General features: G+C 37.5%; 1 protein-coding gene across 2 annotated transcripts in view; it reads left to right on the top strand.

Moving 5' to 3' along the window:
* Positions 1–19,998, top strand: part of MIGA1 (mitoguardin 1) — a 105,826-nt gene that overhangs the window by 10,549 nt on the left and 75,279 nt on the right. For both annotated transcript variants that reach the window (XM_078451763.2, XM_078451762.2), the window contains exons 3-5: positions 13,870–14,047; positions 15,761–15,897; positions 18,569–18,695. In XM_078451763.2, coding sequence (XP_078307889.1) covers positions 13,870–14,047; positions 15,761–15,897; positions 18,569–18,695 — 442 coding nt within the window. The remainder of the gene's footprint in view (positions 1–13,869; positions 14,048–15,760; positions 15,898–18,568; positions 18,696–19,998) is intronic.

The following is a 19,998-nucleotide window of genomic DNA, read 5'->3' as shown; positions in this document are numbered from 1 at the left end:
GACCTGAGCCAAAATCAAGAGTTGGGTGCTCAACCGACTGAGCCACCCAGGCATCCCTCATCATGGTTTTAATTTTATCTCTCTCTTATGTTAAGCTGGGAATATTTTCATAGATTTAAGAGCAATTTGTATTAAGTATGAACATTTTGAAGGCTTTCATTTGTCATTCTTTTTTTTTTTTAATTTTTTTTTTTTTAACCTTTGTTTATTTTTGAGACAGAGAGAGACAGAGCATGAATGGGGGAGGGTCAGAGAGAGGGAGATACAGAATCTGAAACAGGCTCCAGGCTCTGAGCTGTCAGCACAGAGCCTGACGCGGGGCTCGAACTCATGGACCGCGAGATCATGACCTGAGCCGAAGTCGGACGCTTAACCGACTGAGCCACCCAGGCGCCCCACCATTTATCATTCTTAAATTGCTTTTCAGATTAGCTATAGCAATCCATTCTTAATCTTAATCATTTGATAATATATGTTTTTTCACAGCCTAGAAATCAAAATATTAATTTTTAAAGAGTTCATTAGCATTTTGTATTTGTTTTTTAAGAATTACTTTTGTATCCTTTGGGGCGCCTGGGTGGCGCAGTCGGTTAAGCGTCCGACTTCAGCCAGGTCACGATCTCGCGGTCTGTGAGTTCGAGCCCCGCGTCGGGCTCTGGGCTGATGGTTCGGAGCCTGGAGCCTGTTTCCGATTCTGTGTCTCCCTCTCTCTCTGCCCCTCCCCCGTTCATGCTCTGTCTCTCTCTGTCCCAAAAATAAATAAAAAAACGTTGAAAAAAAAAAAAAAAAAAAAGAATTACTTTTGTATCCTTTGCATGTATTGATTTTGCTATACCACTACTTTCCAATCCTAAGAATACTTTTCTGAGGCCATGTGTATTGTTCAACTTATCCCATGGAATATTTTAAAAAATAATATGAAGAGTCATTGCAGGTAAACTGAAGTATACGTTCTATACTCTTAGTCATGGTATTTAGTATTCAAAACTCATTCCATGCTATCAGTGCTCTAAGACAGGTCAGTAAACTACAGCCTCTGAGTCAAATCAAGACTACCACCTGGTTTTGCAAGTAAAGTTTTATTGGGACACAGCCATACTCATTTGTTAGTGTATTATCTGTGGCTGCTTCTGACCTACACTTAACACTTAACAGAGTTAAGTGGTTGCAGTAGAAACCATACATTCCACAAGCCTAAAATATTTATACTTGGCCTATACGAAAAAAAGTTTGTTGATTCCTACACTAAGAGAAGTTACAGGTTGAACAGCATCAAAGGGCTAAGAAAGGGCCAAGGAAAAGCTCAGAGTTCTTTTTTTTTAAATTTTTTTGTTTAATGTTTATTTATTATTGAGAGACAGAGAGACACAGAGCATGAGCAGGGGAGGGGCCGAGAGATGGAGAGACACAGAATCCAAAGCAGGCTCCAGGCTCTGAGCTGTCAGCACAGAGCCCAATGCGGGGCTCGAACTCATAAACCGCAAGATCATGACCTGAGCCGAAGTTGGACGCTCAATCAACTGAGCCACCCAGGCGCCCCAAGCTCAGAGTTCTTTTTCTTTTTCTAAGTTTATTTATTTATTTTGAGAGGGAGAGAGAGAGAGGGAGAGAGAGAGAATCCCAAGCAGGCTCTGCACTGTCACCCCAGAGCCTGACACGGGGTTTGATCCCATGAACCATGAGATCATGACCTGAGCTGAGATCAAGGGTTGGAGGCTTAACTGACTGAGCCACCCAGGCACCCCAAAGCTCAGAGTTCTTGTTTGGACAATTCCATAACTTTAGAATTATATTGATTTTTTAAAAATATTTTTTCAACGTTTTTTCATTTTTGAGAGGGAGAGAGAGTGCGTGAGCATGAGCGGGGCAGGGGCAGAGAGAGAGGAGGACAGAGGATCTGAAGTGAGCTCTGTGCTAACAGCAGAGAGCCCAATGTCAGCTTGAACTTGAACCCAAGCCATGAAATCATGACCTGAGTTAAAGGTGGAACTGCAACTGACTGAGCCACCCAGGTACCCCGGATTGATTTTTTTATGAAAAAAGACATGTAAGATTTTTTTGTTCATTAGTTCAGCCTCCAAAGATTGAGAAGCCATGTTGGATGCAGTTCAGTTATATAATTAATTGCATAGTGAGATATGTCATTGGTGTGACTGTAGTTTCTTTTTTTTTTTTTTTTTTTTAATGTTTTTTTTTACCCTTGAGAGACAGAGTGAGGGAGGGGGAGAGGCAGAGAAAGGGAGACACAGAATCTGAAGCAGGCTCCAGGCTGTCAGCACAGAGCCTGACGTGGGGCTCGAACTCACAAACTGTGGCATCATGACCTGAGCTGAAGTTAGATGCTTAACCGACTGAGCCACCTAGGCACCCCTGTAGTATTTTTAATACATGATGTATAACATGAATGTATTTAAACGCTTTCCACAATGCATCTTGATTCATGTTTCACCACTGTAGAGTTGTGTAACCTTTGGCAGGTTGCTTAACCTCTTTGAAGCCAATTTACCATGTCTGACATACAATAAAAATGAGTGAGCACCCCAATAAATGTTGACTCCTATTTCCCTGTGTCATTTATTTAAGGAATAATACATTTTCCAAGTATTTGTTTTTTAATTTAATGAATACATACTCTAGGGGCACCTGCCTGGCTCAGTTGATAGAGCATGCAACTCTTGATCTCGGGGTTGTGAGTTCGAGCCCCACGATGTAGAGATTGCTTAGGGATAAAATCTTTAAAAAATAATGAATACATACTTTAAACAAAATACTTAAGTCTCTTTTGCATCTGTGGTTTTCTTAAGGATTACTTTGGTATATCACTGTGTATCATGTTAATACAAGCAGATTGTGTTTTTCATCGGGAAACCACAACATGAAGTGGTAAGTAGTTTAGTTGGTTCTCCAACTTCAGAGTGTTAAGTGAGAAATACAAAGTACTTAAAATAAAAATCTTTCTAAATGCAGTGTGACATCGTGAATTGGTCCTGAAATAGAAAATTAGTGGAAAAACTGGTGAAATCAGAATAAAGTCTATATCATTTAGTTAGTAATATTGTAGTAGGGGTGCCTGGGTGACTCAGTTGGTTAAGCAGCCAACTCTTGGTTTCAGCTCAGGTCATGATCTCACAGTTTGTGGGTTCGAGCCCCATGTTTGGCTCTGCACTGACAGCATTGAGCCTGCTTGGGTTTCTCTCTCTTATTCTCTCTCTCTTTGCCCTCTGTTCCCACTCGTGCTCTCTCTCTCTCTCTCAAAAATAATATGTAAACATTAAAATATGAAAAAAATAATATTGTACTAATGTTAATTTTTTAGTTTTGACGAGTACTGTGTTAATATAAGATGTTAGTATCAGGAAAATCTTAAGTGATGTGTATATAGGAAATCTACAATCTTTGCAACTTTTTTGTCAATCTAAAATTATTTCAAACTAAGATTTGTTAAAAATTTTTAAATTAAATTAACATTAAATAATTGCTCACATTTTTGAATGCCTGCTATGTGTCAGATACTACTTTATGTAGGTTATCTCTATTCACAAAAACCCTATGAGGAGGATGTTATTCCTGTTTGTTCAGAGTTTACAGTTTGAATGCAGTGTGTTCTAGTTATCAGAGAGATTCATTCGAAGCATATTTGTTAAGCCTCTACTGTGTTTCAGTCCAGATATAAAGTGGTGAGCAAGATCTAGATACAGGCCCAGCCCTAATTCTCAGTAAAATTTGTAGAAATGACCCCCCCACCCAACCCAAAAGGTGTTGTAAGTACTGTGTTTGAGGAATAGATCAACTTAGTTCTGGGAAGAAGTTTATGCTGAGTAAAGGGAAATAAAGTTATTGGAGGCGGAGACTTGTGTATGACTAATTATTCCTTGTCTTCCAGAATACATTAGATGGCAGGGGAAACTTGACAAGAGCATTTAACAATGGCATCAGGTTATGGAATGGGGAGGATTGTGAAATCTGAGCATAAGGAGTAGTGTTCTTTTCCTTTGTATTCTCAGTGTCTAGGCCATAAATGGATGTTCAATTCATGTTGAATGAATAGGATGTGTCTAGTTTTCATTTGTCTGGAGGTCATGAAATGGACTGTATCACCACAAAAGGTTCCTCTGAGCTTTAGGATTCTGGATGCTATATTTCCAGTGTTCTAAGCAATGATATGAAAGTAATTGACCTTCCTCTGGGGAAAAAAAGTAACAAAACAAATGATAGGCAGGAGTGATACTGGAGACTTTCAGACCTTGTGTAGATTACTTAGGATAAACATCTTTCTCTGGGGAATTAGTTGCTTTTTTGTCATGGAAAAGGTTTCTTTTTTCATGAGATTAGGACTGTAAACTTCGGTGGTTTTTTAATATAAAAATAGTATATAAACAGAACTTAGATCTTAACAAAAGTGAATTGATTTTTATTGTATTTGAATTTATATTAGTAAAACACATTATATGCCTGATGGAGTAGCTTTAATTTTGTGTTTGTTTGTTTGTTTGTTTATTTATTTATTTATGTACTTCATGCCTTGTGAGGAACCCAGTGTGGGGCTTGAACTCATGATGCTGAGATCAAGACACTTAACCGGTTGAGCCATACAAGGACCCCTTAATTTTGTACTTTTATCTCTTAATAGAATAGTTCTCTAACTTCAGTGCCCTTGGATATAGTAGAGCTGACAGTTTAAGCAGACGTGATCACTTAGCTGTGACTGAACCTGTATTGATAGATTATTTTCTTTAATGGAGGTCTTAATTATGTTATCTTACATTTATTCCTGCAGTAAATAATCTTTACATTTGATCTAAGGTTAATACTTTTTTGGTAATGAGGTCATGGCAGTTTATACAATATATTGAAAATTAAGGTATTCTTAATAATAGAGTTCTTTTTATATTTAATATAAAATAAAAAGATTAGAATTTTTCTTTAAGATTTAATTTTTGAGTAATCTTGATACCCAACATGGGACTTGAACTCGCAACCCTGAGATCGAGAGTTGCCCGCTCCACCAACTGAGTCATCCAGGTATCCCAATAATAGTGCTGTTTTTAGAATTTATTTTATCATTGGATCTTTAGTATCCTAATTCAAGGAATTGCTGTTTTTTTCCAAATCTCATTTAATTGCTATGAACACTGAAGATATGTTTCCAGAGCGAAAAACATAGAAACAGAAAGAAATAAAAATTTGCTGATACCTGTCGTAGAGACATTGCTTAAGAGAATAATTCTTTTTTTATAAAATGTATATTTATTTTTGAGAAAGAGAGAGGGCAAGTGAGGCTCTGTGCTATCAGTGCAGAGCCTGACATATGGCTCGAACTCACAAAGTGTGAGATCATGACCTGAGCCAAAGTTGGATGCTTAACCAACTAACCCACCCAGGCGCCCCAATCCTTTTTTTTCTTAAATGTTTATTTATTTTTGAGAGAGAGGAGAGAGAGGGAGCACGCGCAAGTGAGTGCAAGCAGGAAGGAGCAGAGAAAGAGAGGGAGACAAAGAATCTGAAGCAGGCTCCAGGCTCTGAGCTGTCGGCACAGAGCCCAATGCAGGGCTCAAACTCACGAACCATGAGATCATGACCTGAGCCGAAGTTGGATGCTTAACCAACTGAGCCACCCAAGTGCCCCAATTCTTAAAGATCATTAAGGGAAAATATTTGAGGCAATATTGGAATGTTCTACTTTTTCTGGATAATGTTGAAGGAATTTAAATGGACTTGGAAGAAAAGTAGAGTAAGAATAGTTTTAAGAATAGTTTTAATGTTTTTGTTGGACCACAGTCATTGAGGCCAAATGCTAATGGTAAATGGAAGTAAATCATTTCTAGTATTCCAGAAAATACTGGAATACTCTCTCCGATGTTCTCTCTCTCACAAAAACAAAAAAAAGTTTACAACTTAAGTTTTGACGTACATTTGTATGTACTTGTGCAATTCTTGATTCTTGCCACAATCAGATTAATGAATGTATCCATAAGCTCCAAAAATTTATTTCCCTTTGTAATCTCTCCCTTCGCATCTCCTTGTCCCACTCCCCTCCCTCCCTTCCCCCCAGGCAACCGTTGATCTTTTTGTCACTCTAGGTTAATTTGAATTTTCTGTTTTATATAAAATGGAATTATATAATATTTTTGGTATTTTGGTATACTTTCTTTTGTCTGTTTTTTTTTTCAAGTAGTCTGATTATATTGAAATATATATGTGTTGTATGTATCAGCACAGTTTGTTTACCTGTTCATCTTTTGGTGGACATGTAGGTTGTTTCCTGTTTTGTGTTTTAATTGTAGGTAAAGTTGCTAAGAACATCCCAATACAAGTCTTTGTATGACATATGCTTTCATTTTTCTTGGGTAAGTACTTAGGAGTAGAATGACTGAATCACAAGATAGGGATGTTTTTAATTTTTATTTTTTTTAATTTTTATTTATTTATTTATTTTTTGGGACAGAGAGAGACAGAGCATGAACGGGGGAGGGACAGAGAGAGAGGGAGACACAGAATCGGAAACAGGCTCCAGGCTCTGAGCCATCAGCCCAGAGCCTGACGCGGGGCTCGAACTCACGGACCGTGAGATCGTGACCTGGCTGAAGTCGGACTCTTAACCGACTGCGCCACCCAGGCGCCCCTAGATGTTTTTAATTTTTAAAGAAAATGCCAGACTTCTTCCAAAGTGGCTATATCATTGGTATGGCCAGTCTTTTAATTTTAGCCATTCTAATATAGGTATGTAGTAGAATCTTGTGGTTTTATTTTTTTTTTAATTTTTTAATTTTTTTATGTTTATTTATTTTGAGAGTGAGAGCGACACAAAGCACAAGTGAGGGAGGCGCAGAGAGAGAGGAAGACACAGAATCTAAAGCAGGCTCCAGGCTCTGAGCTGTCAGTACAGAGCCCGATGTAAGGCTTGAACTTGTGAAACACGAGATTATGACCTGAGCCTAAGTTGGATGCTCAACTGACTAAGCCACCCAGGAACCCTTCTTGTGGTTTTAATTTGATTTTCCCTGGTGACCAGTAATGTTGAACATGCTTTCATATGCTAATTGGCCATCCATAAGTCTTCTTTGTTGATGTGTCTGTTCAGAGCTTTTGCCCATTTTTTAATTGGGTTTTTTGTTTTCATATTAATTTTTGAGAATTCTTTATATACCTTGGGTATAATTCCTTTTCAGATATATGATTTACAACTATTTTCTCCTAGTCTGTAGATTGCCTATTCTACTTCTAAACAGTGCCTTTTATTTAACTTTTATTCTTATCTATTTATTTTATTATTTTTTATTTTTAGAGAGAGTGTGAGTGAGGAGAGGGACAGAGAGTGAGAGGGAGAGAGACAGAGAAGGAGAGAGAGACAAAAATCCCAAGCAGGGTCCACATTCAGCGCAGAGCCCCATGTGGGTCTTGATTCCACGACCCTGGGATCATGATGTGAGCCAAAATCAAGAGTCTGATGCTTAACCAACTGAGCCACCCACCCAAGTGCCTTTATTTATTTATTTATTTATTTATTTATTTATTTATGAGAGAGAGGGAGAGAGAGAATCTCAAGCAGGCTCCATGCTCAGTGTAGGGGGGCCCCATCAGGGGCTCAATCTCCAGACTGCAAGATCAAGACCTGAGCCAAAATCAAGAGTTGAATGCTTATCTGACTGAGCCACCCAGACATCCTCTTTTTAAATTATTATTTTATTTTATTTTTTTAAATAGTGTCTTAAAAATGTTTTTTTAATGTTTATTTTTGAAAGAAGGACAGAGCACAGGCTGGGGAGGGGCAGAGAGAATGAGACACAGAATCTGAAGCAGGCTCCAGGCTGTGAGCTGTGAGCACAGAGCCCAATGTGGGGCTTGAACCCACGAACTGTGAGATCATGACCTGAACCAAAGTCCGATGCTTTAACTGACTGAGCCCCCCAAGTACCCCTTTAAACAGTGCCTTTTATTTTTTTTAATTTTTTTTTTTAATGTTTATTTTTGAGACAGAGAGAGACGGAGCATGAATGGGGGAGGGTCAGAGAGAGGGAGACACAGAATCTGAAACAGGCTCCAGGCTCTGAGCTGTCAGCACAGAGCCCGACGCGGGGCTCGAACTCACGGACCGCGAGATCATAACCTGAGCCGAAGTCGGCCGCTTAACCGACTGAGCCACCCAGGCACCCCAAAACAGTGCCTTTTAAAGAGCAGAAGTTTTTGATTCTGAAATCCGTTTGTCAACTTTTCTTTTTTAAAAAATGAATCAGGCTCTTTGTGTCATCTCTAAGAAATATTTGCCCAGTGGAAGTTCACAAAGATTTTCTCCCATGCTTTCTTCTAGAACTCTATAGTTTTAGAGTTTATGTCCTTATAGTTTTAAGTTTATGATCTGTGCATGAATTATTGTATATAGTGTGGAGTTATACAGCATATAATCTTTTGGAATTAGCTTTTTTCATTTTACATAATACATTTGCAATCCATTCACATTGTTGTGTATCTGAATATTATGTCCTTTTTTATTGCTGAGTATTCCATTATATGGATGTAACGTGTATCCATTTATCTGTTGAAGGACACCCAGGTGGTTTCTGGGTTTGGGTGATTTCAAGATTACATAGATTTTCTGTTTTCTTCTAAAAATTCTTCCTTGAATTTCCTTTTTACTTTCAACAAAAATTTAGTTAACAAAAATTAACTATTTCTGCAGGTTTATTTCTGAACTCTATTCTGTTGCACTGATCTATATGTTTATACCAATACCACACTCTCTTAATTACTGTAGCTTTATAGTTAAGTCTTGAAATTGGCTAGAGTATGTTCTCCAACTTTGTTCTTTTTCAGTTATTTTGGTTATCCTACTTCCTTTGCCTTTCTTTAATTTTTTAAAAAATAATAAGCTGCCAATATCTACAAAAATTTTTGCTTGGATTTTTATTATTTTCTGTAGATCAAATTGGAGAGAATGATATTTTACAGGCCATGAACATGATGTATCTCCTTTTATCTTTGTTGATTTCTTTGATTAGTGTTTTGTTGTTAACTGAATTTTTAAAAATTTTCTCTATTTTTTCTTTTACTTGGTGCTGTTATAAGTAGTATTGCTTTTTTTTTTTTTATGTTTATTTTTGAGAGAGAGAAAGGGCATGCATGTGAGCTGAGGAAGGGCAGAGAGAGAGAGAGGGAGACAGAGGATCCAAAGCAGGCTCCACACTGTCAACGGAGAGCACAATGTGGGGCCTGAACTCACTAACGGTGAGATCATAACTAGAGCCAAAGTCGGATGCTTAACTGACTAGGCCACCCAGGTGCCCCAGTAGTATTGCTTTTTAATGTCAAATTCCATTTGCTTATTGCTATCATTGACTTTGTAGCCTATTTACCTACCAGTTCTAGGGGATTTGGGGGGAGATTCTTTGGGATTTTCCATGTGGACAATCAAGTTGTCTGCAAATAGAGACAGTTTTACTTTTTATTTTCCAATGTGTATTTCTTTTATTCTTCTTTCTTGACTTTTGGCACTGGCTGTTACTTCTAATATGATGTTGGTTCTGTTGGCTTCAGGCATTCCTTGGCTGTGGCAGCATAACTGTAATCTCTGTCTTTTTCTTTGCATAGCCTTCTCCTTTTTGTCTCTATGTGTCCTTTAATCCCTTATAAAGACACTCATTGGACATATGGTCCACCTTAATCCAATGCAATGTCATCTTGATTCTAACCTTGATTACATCGACAAAGATTTTTTTAAAATAAGATCATATTCTTTTTTTCTTTTTCTGTCTTTTTTTTTTTTTTTAATGTAGGCTCCATGCCCAGTGTGGAGCCCAATACCACGCTTGAACTCACAACCCTGAGATCAAGACCTGAGCTGAGATCAGGAATCAGATTCTTAACCAACTGAGCCACGTGGGCTCATATGATCATATTCTGATCTTCAAGGTGAACATGAATTTTGAGGGGACACTATTTAATGCACACACCTTCTAATCCTAATTTGCTGAGAGTTTTTATTTATTTATTTTTTTTATTTGAGAAGACGAAGAAAAACTTTATCTCAAGATTTCATCATATAGTTGGAGAGAAATAGGACATGGCTTATCATTAAGTAGTTTTGGATATACTATACCTAATCATATTTTTCAAATCTAGTAGAAGCTGAAATGTAAGGGTTACGTAGACAAAAATTCTTGCTACATTTGAAGATTATAATATAAGTAGGTCTGAGACAGAACCCCTAGCTAAAGTAATTCCTGCCTGATTCTGGCCAAGTCCCCCCTCTTTCTCTTAAATTGCTTATTCTCCTTCCCAGTAATTGGTAAGGCAGACCAGCTTCTCCTCACACCCTCCACCAGACTCCAGATGGCCTACAAAGGCCAATCAAACCTGCTCAAACACATAGCCTTTAAGATTTGGCTTCTTTGACTCTGTCTTTGGCACACACACATGCACACTCACACATACACCATGCTTTCCCTGAAAGCTTTTCTTCAGATAAAATAATCCCAGCTCCTTATTTCCCCAACCCTTTAATCATTGTGTTTCTGTTCTCTGAACTCCTTCCAATTTCCCTATATATGTATAATGTGGAAACCAAAACCACACACCATTTTCTAACAGGGTCTACGAGTTGCCAGATTTAGGGGGGCTCACTTACTTCTTCAATCAGAAATCAAAGCCAAGTCCAACAGGTTCTTAACAAGTGGACATTGGAACAGGTGTGACACCCTCATTCAATAAAGCAACACCTTCTGAGTAGATAATTATTCAGATAATGATTCCTAGGATATACACTCCTTGGTCATATATAGTGTTCATTTTTTTTTTTAAAGTTTGTTTATTTATTTTCAGAGGGGAAGGAGGGGCAGAGAAAGAGAATTCCAAGCAGTGCTGTCAGCATGGAGCCCGATGCGGGGCATGATCCCACAAACCTTGAGATCATGACCTGAGTGGAAACCAAGAGTCAGACACTTAGCTGACTGAGCCACCCAGACTCTCCTGTAGTATTGATCCCACAAACCTTGAGATCATGACCTGAGTGGAAACCAAGAGTCAGATGCTTAACTGACTGAGCCACCCAGACTCTCCTGTAGTATTTATTTCCTGTAGTATCTCCTGTATATGTTGCTGGATTCAATGTGTTACTATTTTGTGAAGGACTTCTAAAAAAATCTATCTACATTATAGATATTTGTCTATAATTTTTTGTAACGTCTTTGGTTTTGATATTAATAGTAATGCTAGCTTCACATATGATTGGGAAGTAGTCCCTCATTGAATGGAATTAATATTTCTTTTTTAAATATTTGGTAGAATTTGCCCTATAGTTTTGTTAAAAGGTTTTACTTAACTACAAATTCAATTTCTTTAGTACATATGTAACTATTCATTCTATCTATTTCTCCCAGAGTGAATTTATGGGCATAGAGTTGTTCATAGTAATAACTTTTCATATCCATGAGGTCTTTAGTGACAATGCCTCTCTCATTTCTGATTTTAGTAGTATGTGTCTTTTCATCTTTTCTCTCTTTCTTTCTCTTTCTTTTTTGTTTTGGTCAGACTGGCTTCAGGTTTGTCAGTTTTACTGAATTTTTATTTTTATTTTTTTTTTGCCAAAAGCCAGGAGTGAATCTATTGATTTCTTTTTAATAAGCTTTTGATTTTATTGATTTAGTTTTCTATTTCATTGATTTCTGTTTAGTCTTTATTACTTCCTGTCTTCTACTTGCTTTGGATTGGATTTGTTCATCTGTTTTCTAGTTTCTTAAAGTAAAAACTCAGATTATGGATTTTATACCTTCTTTAATGTAAGTGTTTAATGGTATGTATTTCCTTTGAAAGTTAAAGCTGCATCCTACAGTTTATGTCTTTTGTTCTTTTGAGGGAATAGAGAAGGGTGTTGATGCAGTTCATGCCCTTCCACAGAAACTCCTGTTTCCCTCCCTGGGTTCTGCACCATTGGGGAGACTTAGGAGTCTTGCAGTCTTTTCTGTGAGTAGTGCCTGGTGGGATTCGTGAAGATAAAACCTGCAAAAACTATGGATTATGCCCATATTTACAACATCCCCAGTGCTCCTGGGGGTGCTTTACCCTTTCTCACCAATGCTACTGTTTCCACCAATTTACCAGCCATACTAGCTGAACTCTTCTTACTGATGTCCTGCTGTGTTTTATCTCTGCATGCCAGTGCTTATGCCCTATCTCTCCCTGCAGATACCTGTGTCTCCTTAATTTTGGGGCCAAGTGATTGCCCTCTGTCCTCAGCATTGTGACGGTTTCAAGAAAAATTGAGAACTTGCCATTTGTCTGGCTTGTTTTTGTTGTTCATTTGAAAGTGACACTCTTTCCAGCCCTCTACACCCCAAGATTATGGCTTTATTTTATAGTTCTCCTGTATTTTAGGTGATTGTGTCTGTCCCCCAAGACAAAGTTAGTTACCTCTTATGTGAAGGTGATGTGAATACTTAGTGTATACTTATGTTACTGTATTTATCACACTATATTGTAATTACTTGTGAATATATTTGTCTCTACTATAACATACTGCTTGAAGGAGGCAAGATCTGTGTCCTCTATGCCTAGTGCTTCCTGATCAATGAAAGGCATTTGATAGTTGCTTGTTGAATAGGATTACAATAAGATTTTAATTCTAATTTTCATAGCACAGTGTGGTACTTTGTAAAATGCTGAGTAAATATTTGTTGAATAATTCATGCATAAAAGGGCTTATTCAGATTCTATTTAGAAATTAAGTTAATTCATGTTTGCTCAAATTTCCAGATAGTTAAAAAAAATTGGTATGTTTTAAAACTTGGAACTGGGGTGCCTGGGTGGCTCAGTCGGTTAAGCAACCAGCTTCAGCTCAGGTCATGATCTCACAGTTCATGGTTTCAAGCCCTGCATAGGGCTCTGTGCTGACAGCTCAGAGCCTGGAGCCTGCTTTGGATTCTGTGTCTCCATTTCTCTCTCTCTCTCTCTCTCTCTCTCTCTCTGCCCCTCCTCTACTCATGCTCTGTTTCTCTCTCTCTCAAAAATAAATAAACGTTAAAAATAAATACATAAATAAATCTCTGAATTAATCATTCCTGTAATTTAAAATCTTGCTATGATTCAGTTAGTTGCATGAATTAATCATTAGTTGTTCAACAGGTTTTAATGGGGTTGAATTATTTTGTGCTCCTTTTGATGTTTGTGGTAATACTGTTTATTTACCTAAGACTTTCAGAAATTCATATGTTAGTACGTTTTGTTTGTTTTTAAACAAAATGTCATTCAAAGAGTGACAGCTTTCATTTGAGCTGTCATTCAAAGAGTGAAATAATATTCTTCTCATAGTAGTTAGAACTAGGTTATCTTTTTTTTTAAATTTTTTTTTTTTAACGTTTATTTATTTTAGAGACAGAGCATGAATGGGGGAGGGTCAGAGAGAGGGAGACACAGAATCTGAAACAGGCTCCGGGCTCTGAGTTGTCAGCACAGGGGCCCGATGCGGGGCTTGAACTCACGGACCGCGAGATCGTGACCTGAGCCAAAGTTGGTGCTCAACCGACTGAGCCACCCAGGCACCCCAGAACTAGGTTATCTTAAGAATAAGTTTGCCTAGGGGCGCCTGGGTGGCTCAGTCGGTTGAGCGTCCGACTTCGGCTCAGGTCATGATCTCACAGTCCATGGGTTCAAGCCCCGCGTTGGGCTCTCTGCTGACAGCTCAGAGCCCGGAGCCTGTTTCAGATTCTGTGTCTCCCTCTTTCTCTGACCCTCCCTGTTCATGCTCTCTCTCTCTCTCTGTCTCAAAAATAAATAAATGTTAAAAAAAAAAATTAAAAAAAAAAAAGTTTGCCTCTTACATCTTTATTTAAAGTGAACAAATATAAGAATTTTTTTTCAATCTAACTACATCTTTTCCAGATAAGATTTTCACCAGTAGCAAAAAAGCTGTTTGTGGTAACTGCAGTGAGTGCCGTATCTGTAATTTTTCTGGCCCGTCACTTTAAAAGAAGACGTGGAAAGAAGAAAGGAAAAATATTACCATGGGAACCAGAGCACCTCATACTTGAATACACTAAAAGAGCAGCATCAGACAAAGGTATGTGGAGATAGCTGAACTGAGTCTACAAAGAAAGTTTATATTTAAATCATAGAAAGATTTATATATTAATCATAACTGGAGTGCAGTGATTTCTGTGCTGTAGCCTCCAAAATGTCTTTCCTTAATATTTAACTCCCAGATAATACAGATTGATTTTAGAAAGAATAGAACATATAGAGAAGCAAACAAAAAATTAAAATCACTTGATATTCTGCTACCCAGAAGTAATGACTTATAATACTTTGGCATATATCTATCCATTTCTATTTGCATTTAAGTCTATTGAGATACACAATTTTATATTATGTACAAGTAGATGATGTATGTATTTTAAATAAAATTATGATTACACCTTTTGTAGCCTGCTTTTAAAATATTTAACAATATATAAAATTGTTTTTCTAGGTCAATAAATATATTTCTATCATTTTAATATGTACTTAGTGTTAAATTTGAAAACATATCCACTAATTTATTTAACCAATTCTCTGTTAGTCCCTTTAGAATGTTTTTCTTGCTCTGAATATACTTGTCTGATTATTTTCTTAGTGTATAAATAGAAGGAAAATTGCTGGCTTTTAAAAGACCTGTAGTTTTTGTTAGAGATATGGTACATATTGCCATGTTGTATCAATGACGATAACTTCTTGGGGCACCTGGATGGCTCAGTTGGTTAGTGTCTGACTTCGGCTCAGATCATGATATCACGGTTTGTGAGTTTGAGCCCCGCAATGGACTCTGTGCTGACAGCTCACAGCCTGGAGCCTCCATCGGATTCTGTGTCCTTCTCTCTCTCTGCCCCTCACCTGCTCAAATTCTGTCTCTCTCTTGAAAATAAAACATAAAAAAATTTTTAAAAAACCCAATAACTTCTTGAGCATGCTGAATTTCTTATTTTTAAAACTTTTAATTATTTTTAATTTATTATTTAGAGTATCATATGCTTTTGTGATTAATTTGTCCAGCAAATGATTAATGAATGACTATTTTGTGCCAAGTACAGTGAACATTACAGTAATGATGGCTCTCACTTAATGAGATCTTATTAGATCTCAGGCCTAGTGCTAAATGCTGTATATTCACTACATTATTTAACTTTTATAACAATTCTATGAATTAGGACTATATCCTGTGTTATTGTTTCCATTTTAGACATAAAGAAAATCGAGATAAGGAAAACTTAAGTGACCTGCTTAGGGTCATACACGTCCCAGGAATTGAATTGAGTAGTGTCTTAACTGTTGCATTAAGATAGACTGAGATACAATGTCAGCCATAGATGGATAGATAGATGGTTAGGGGATACAGAAAAAGAAAAAACTAATTACAATGTAATGCAATATGGACATGGTACAGATGTAATTCAGGAAAGGAAGTGCTTATATTTTGTTAATTTATAACTTGAAGATTCATAGTTGCCAGTATTTTAAACTGATTATAATAGGTCATTCAAATATCATATCAAATACCCTAATTAGATGAATGGTTTAGTCTTCATTTAGGAAGCATATTTTATCAGTGTTAAAAACAATTGTAAAGAGAGGTAGATTTTAATAATGCTGTACACTTAATAATTTACACAATTGAGGGAAATGTGTTTTAAAATTAGAAGCTTTCTGAAGGAATATAATGTAAACTTGGAAATTTTATCGGAAATTTGTCATTGGAGTTACTGATACTTCTAATATTATTGATATATTTGTTTGATAGGTTCAAGTTGTTCCAGTAGTAGACAAAATTTGACATTATCTTTAAGTTCTGCCAAAGACAAAGGATCTCAGTCTTGTAACTATGCTAATGGAGGACTTTTCAGTAAATACTCAGGTTCTGCACAGAGTTTAGCCTCCGTAAGTAAAGAAAAAAATTTATTATTTTATAGGTTTGTTTTTGTGTCTATTGTTATATATTGGTTTAAATGTTATATAATAATAGGGGCGCTTGGGTGGCTCAGTTGGTTAAGCATCCGTCTCTTGACCTCAGCTCAAATCATGATCTCACAGTTCATAGGTTCAAGTTCTGCATCAGGCTCTGCACTGACAGTGTGGAGCCTGCTTGGGATTCTGTCTCCCTTCCTTTCTGCCCCTCCCCCACTTGCTCTCTTTCTCTCAAAATAAATAAAAATAAAACTTAAAAAAAGAAAAAGAAATTTTTTTAAATGTCATATAATTATAGATAGCTCTTAGTATGGAAAGAACCTTAAATCATCTTATTGAGTCTATTTTCTTTAGGCAAGTAAAACTTTCCTTTTGGTAAATAACCAGCCAGTTTGGTTCCAGCTTTCTTTAAGCAAGATATGGGTACGTGGGGTCCTGTAAGAATAGTGCTGATCTGGAAGTATTGCTTCAAACTAGATATTTCTGGGGCGCCTGTGTGGCTCAGTAGGTTGAACGTCCAACTCAATTTCCACTCAGGTCATGATCCCAGGGTCGTGAGATGGAGCCCTAGGTTGAGATCTGTGCTGAGTGTGAAGCCTGCTTAAGATTCTCTCTCTCTGTCTGTCTCTCTCTCTCTCTGTCTCTCTCTCTCTCTCTCTCTCTCTCCCTCCCCCCTCCCTCTCCCCCCTCTCCACCTCTCTCCCCCTCTTTCCCTTCCTCCCTCTCTCTCCCTCCCTTCCCCCACCCCTTTCCCCCACTTGCACTCTCTCTCTCTGTCTAAAATAGTAATTTAAAAAAACACAAAAAAATCTAAACAAAAAAAACTAGATGTTCTGCAAAAAAGCTGGAAGATACAGCCAGACTTTGTACTAGGTCACAAGATGATGAGCTTGCGTAGGTAAAAGTATGTGGCTTGCTGAAGCCAAGTGTGGAGTTCCTCGCCTTGTTCTTTGAAGCATTAATATAGTATTGATTGACAAGTGAGGAATAAAGTTAGTATTTTTTTTGACTTATTATGGTTTAAAAATTTTGTTAAATAGGTAGGATATATACTTGCTACTAAATAAAGAAGAGGCAAAAAAATGTACAGTGATAAATATGCTCCCTATCCTCTCGGTTCCCGTCCTTAGAGACAAACAATATCGGTAATTTCTTACATATATACCTCTGGGAGTGTATGTCTGTACCATCATGTATTGTCATTATTTTAAATAGTTTATTAAACACCATATTCTGTACTTGGCTTCTCTGTTTTGTTGGAATATCTAGCTGCCCCATTCTTAAACATATTAAATTTTTAAAAGATGTTTATTTATTTTTATTTTTGAGAGAAAGTGTGTGTGTGCACATGCTCAAGCAAAAGAGGGGCAAAGAGACAGAGGGAGAGAGAGAATCTCAAGCGTGAGATGGAGCATGGCATCACGACTGGAGGCAAATCAAGAGTCAGACGCTTAATGGACTGAGCCACCCAGGTGCTCCTATATATTTTTAAGTAGGCTCCATGTCCAACTTGAGGCTTGAACTCACGACCCTGAGATTGAGAGTCCCGTGCTTTACTGACTGAACCAGCCAGGCACCCCAGGCTTAGACTTCTTAAAAAAAAAAGTTAACATTTATTTATTTTTGGGAGACAGAGACAGAATGTGAAGCAGGCTCAAGGCTCTGAGCTGGCAGCACAGAGCCCGACACAGGGCTCAAACTTGGAAACCACGAGATCATGACCTGAGCTGAAGTCACACTTAACTGACTGAGCCGCTCAAGGCACCCTTAAAATGGACAGAATTTGGGGGCACCTGGGTCACTCAGTTGGTTGAGCATCAGACTTCAACTCAGGTCATGAACTCAAGGTTTGCAGGTTTGAGTCCCACGTCAAGCTTGTGCTGGCAGCGTGGAGTCTGCTTTGGATTCTCTGGTCTCTCTCTCTCTCTGCCCCTTCCCCACTCCCACTTTCTCTCTCCCTCTCTCAAAAATAAATAAACATAAAAAAACGCAACAGGAATGGAGGGGTGGTGGCTCAGTCAGTTGAGCATACGACTTGGGATTCTTTGTCTCTTCCTTTCTACTTCTCTCCTTCGCTTTCTCTTGCATGCGCTCTCTCTCTCTCTCTCTCTCTCTGAAAATAAAAATAAAAAAAAGAAAAAGGACAGAATTGGAGGCAGAGACTTGGGAATCATCTACATAAAGATGACTGAAATGATTGGCTCAATGAACCTTGCTAGGGAAGGGAAGATGATAGAGGCTTTTCAATTTTAGTTATTGTTTAGCATAATCAGCACTGTTAATAATTTTTAAAATGGAAATAAGCTAGTTACCTCAAACCAGAGTAGGTGTGGATAAAATTTATAAGCAAATATTTAATAAAACAGTAAACTGTAAAAATAGCTGCTTGATTTCTAATGGAAATAACTGATTTTTGTTGGAAATATTCTTCTATTCGTGTATTTTTGAGCAAACAAAGGCTTAAAATACTTAGGGTCGTATGACTCCTAACTTTGAATATAATCAGATTTATTTGTTCAGGTGGGGATTACATGGGTTGTTTTACCTGGAATAGGATTTATATAAATAGTTTGTAAATATAAAAGATGGCAAAATACTGTCACAAAAGAGATTTTGAAGTCACTGCTGTCGATTTTAATTTTAGGTCCAGAGCGTCAATTCTTGTCATAGCTGTGCTTGTGGCAATTCTAACTCCTGGGACAAAGCAGATGAAGATGATGTTAAACTTGTTAATATTCCTGTGACCACTCCTGAGAACTTATACTTGATGGGTAGGAATAACATAATAATGTTTTAAGATGTTATGCTTACATTTAATGTGAAACTAAATAATGATGAATTGTTCTAAGGGAAGCAACGTAATTTTTAAATATTCTTGTATCTGTTGAATATGGTGTATATAATATAACCTATTTCTGGAGGACGCTCTAACGGATTACCACAAACTTGGTGTTTTAAGCAGCAGAAATGCATTCTTTCAGAGTGCTGGAGGCCAGAAGTCTGAAATCATTATCACTGGGCTGAAATCAAGGTATCATTAGAGCTATGCTTCCAACAACAATTCCTGTTTAGGAGAGTATCTGTTCCTTGCCCTTCCCAGCTTCTGATGGCTTCTGGCTTGTGGCTGTGTGATTCCAGTCTCTACCTCCCATCATCACCTCCTCTGTGTATATCAAATCTCCCTCTGCCTCTTATAAGGACAGTTGTGATTGGTTTTAGGCCCCACCAAATCCAGGTTATCTCCCCATGTTAAATTTCTTAATTAATTAATTTTAAGATTCCTTGATTCAGTCACATCTGTGAAGACCCCTTTTCTTTGTAAGGTAACGTTCTAGAGACTAGGACCTGATGCCTTTGGGTGGCTATTATTCAGTCTGTTTCACTCATCTAACCTGATCTCTTGGTTCTTATCTAATGAGTCTATCAGAGTCCACTTTATTTAATGTTTTTTATCTATCATTTGTATTAAAAAAAAATTTTTTTTAATGTTTATTTTTGAGAGACAGAGTGTGAGCATGGGAAGGGCAGAGAGAGAGAGTGAGACACAGAATCTGAAACAGGCTCCAGGCCCTGAGCTGTCAGTACAGAGCCTGATGCAGGGCTCGAACTCAGGAACAGCAAGATCATGACCTAAGCCAAAGTCAGATGCTTGATCAACTGAGCCATTCAGGTGCCCTGTATTCTTATATCCAGGAATGATTTTATAACAAAAAAAAAGGACTGTGTTTCACATCTTAGTATTCCTCTTGGCTTGACCAAGGAGCATGTCTAGAGAGTATCACTGGAGCCCAGAAAAAGAAAAAAGAATTGAATTAGGTTGAAATACTTTTTCAAATGCTTTTCTGTGTTTGCTACTTTATTTCAGGCTGTATTTCTTTTGATGGAAGTGCATACTAATTACAAAAACAAAACAAAAAAACTTTGATATAGCCCTGGCCAATGAACAGTAAAGGAGATAATGATTTGTAGAAGGACTGTGTACCTCTGAATATATTCCCACATTCTAGAGGAGTTAGACTGTATCATCTCCTGCAGTATCACCATAGTTATTCCTGCCTATGGGGAAAGATATAA

The sequence above is a fragment of the Panthera onca genome, chromosome C1 (genome assembly GCF_046562875.1).
Source record: "Panthera onca isolate mPanOnc1 chromosome C1, mPanOnc1 haplotype 2, whole genome shotgun sequence".
Taxonomy (NCBI): Eukaryota; Metazoa; Chordata; class Mammalia; order Carnivora; family Felidae; genus Panthera; species Panthera onca.
The sequence above is the reverse complement of the archived record's forward strand: the minus strand, read 5'-3'. Positions and strand labels throughout refer to the sequence as shown.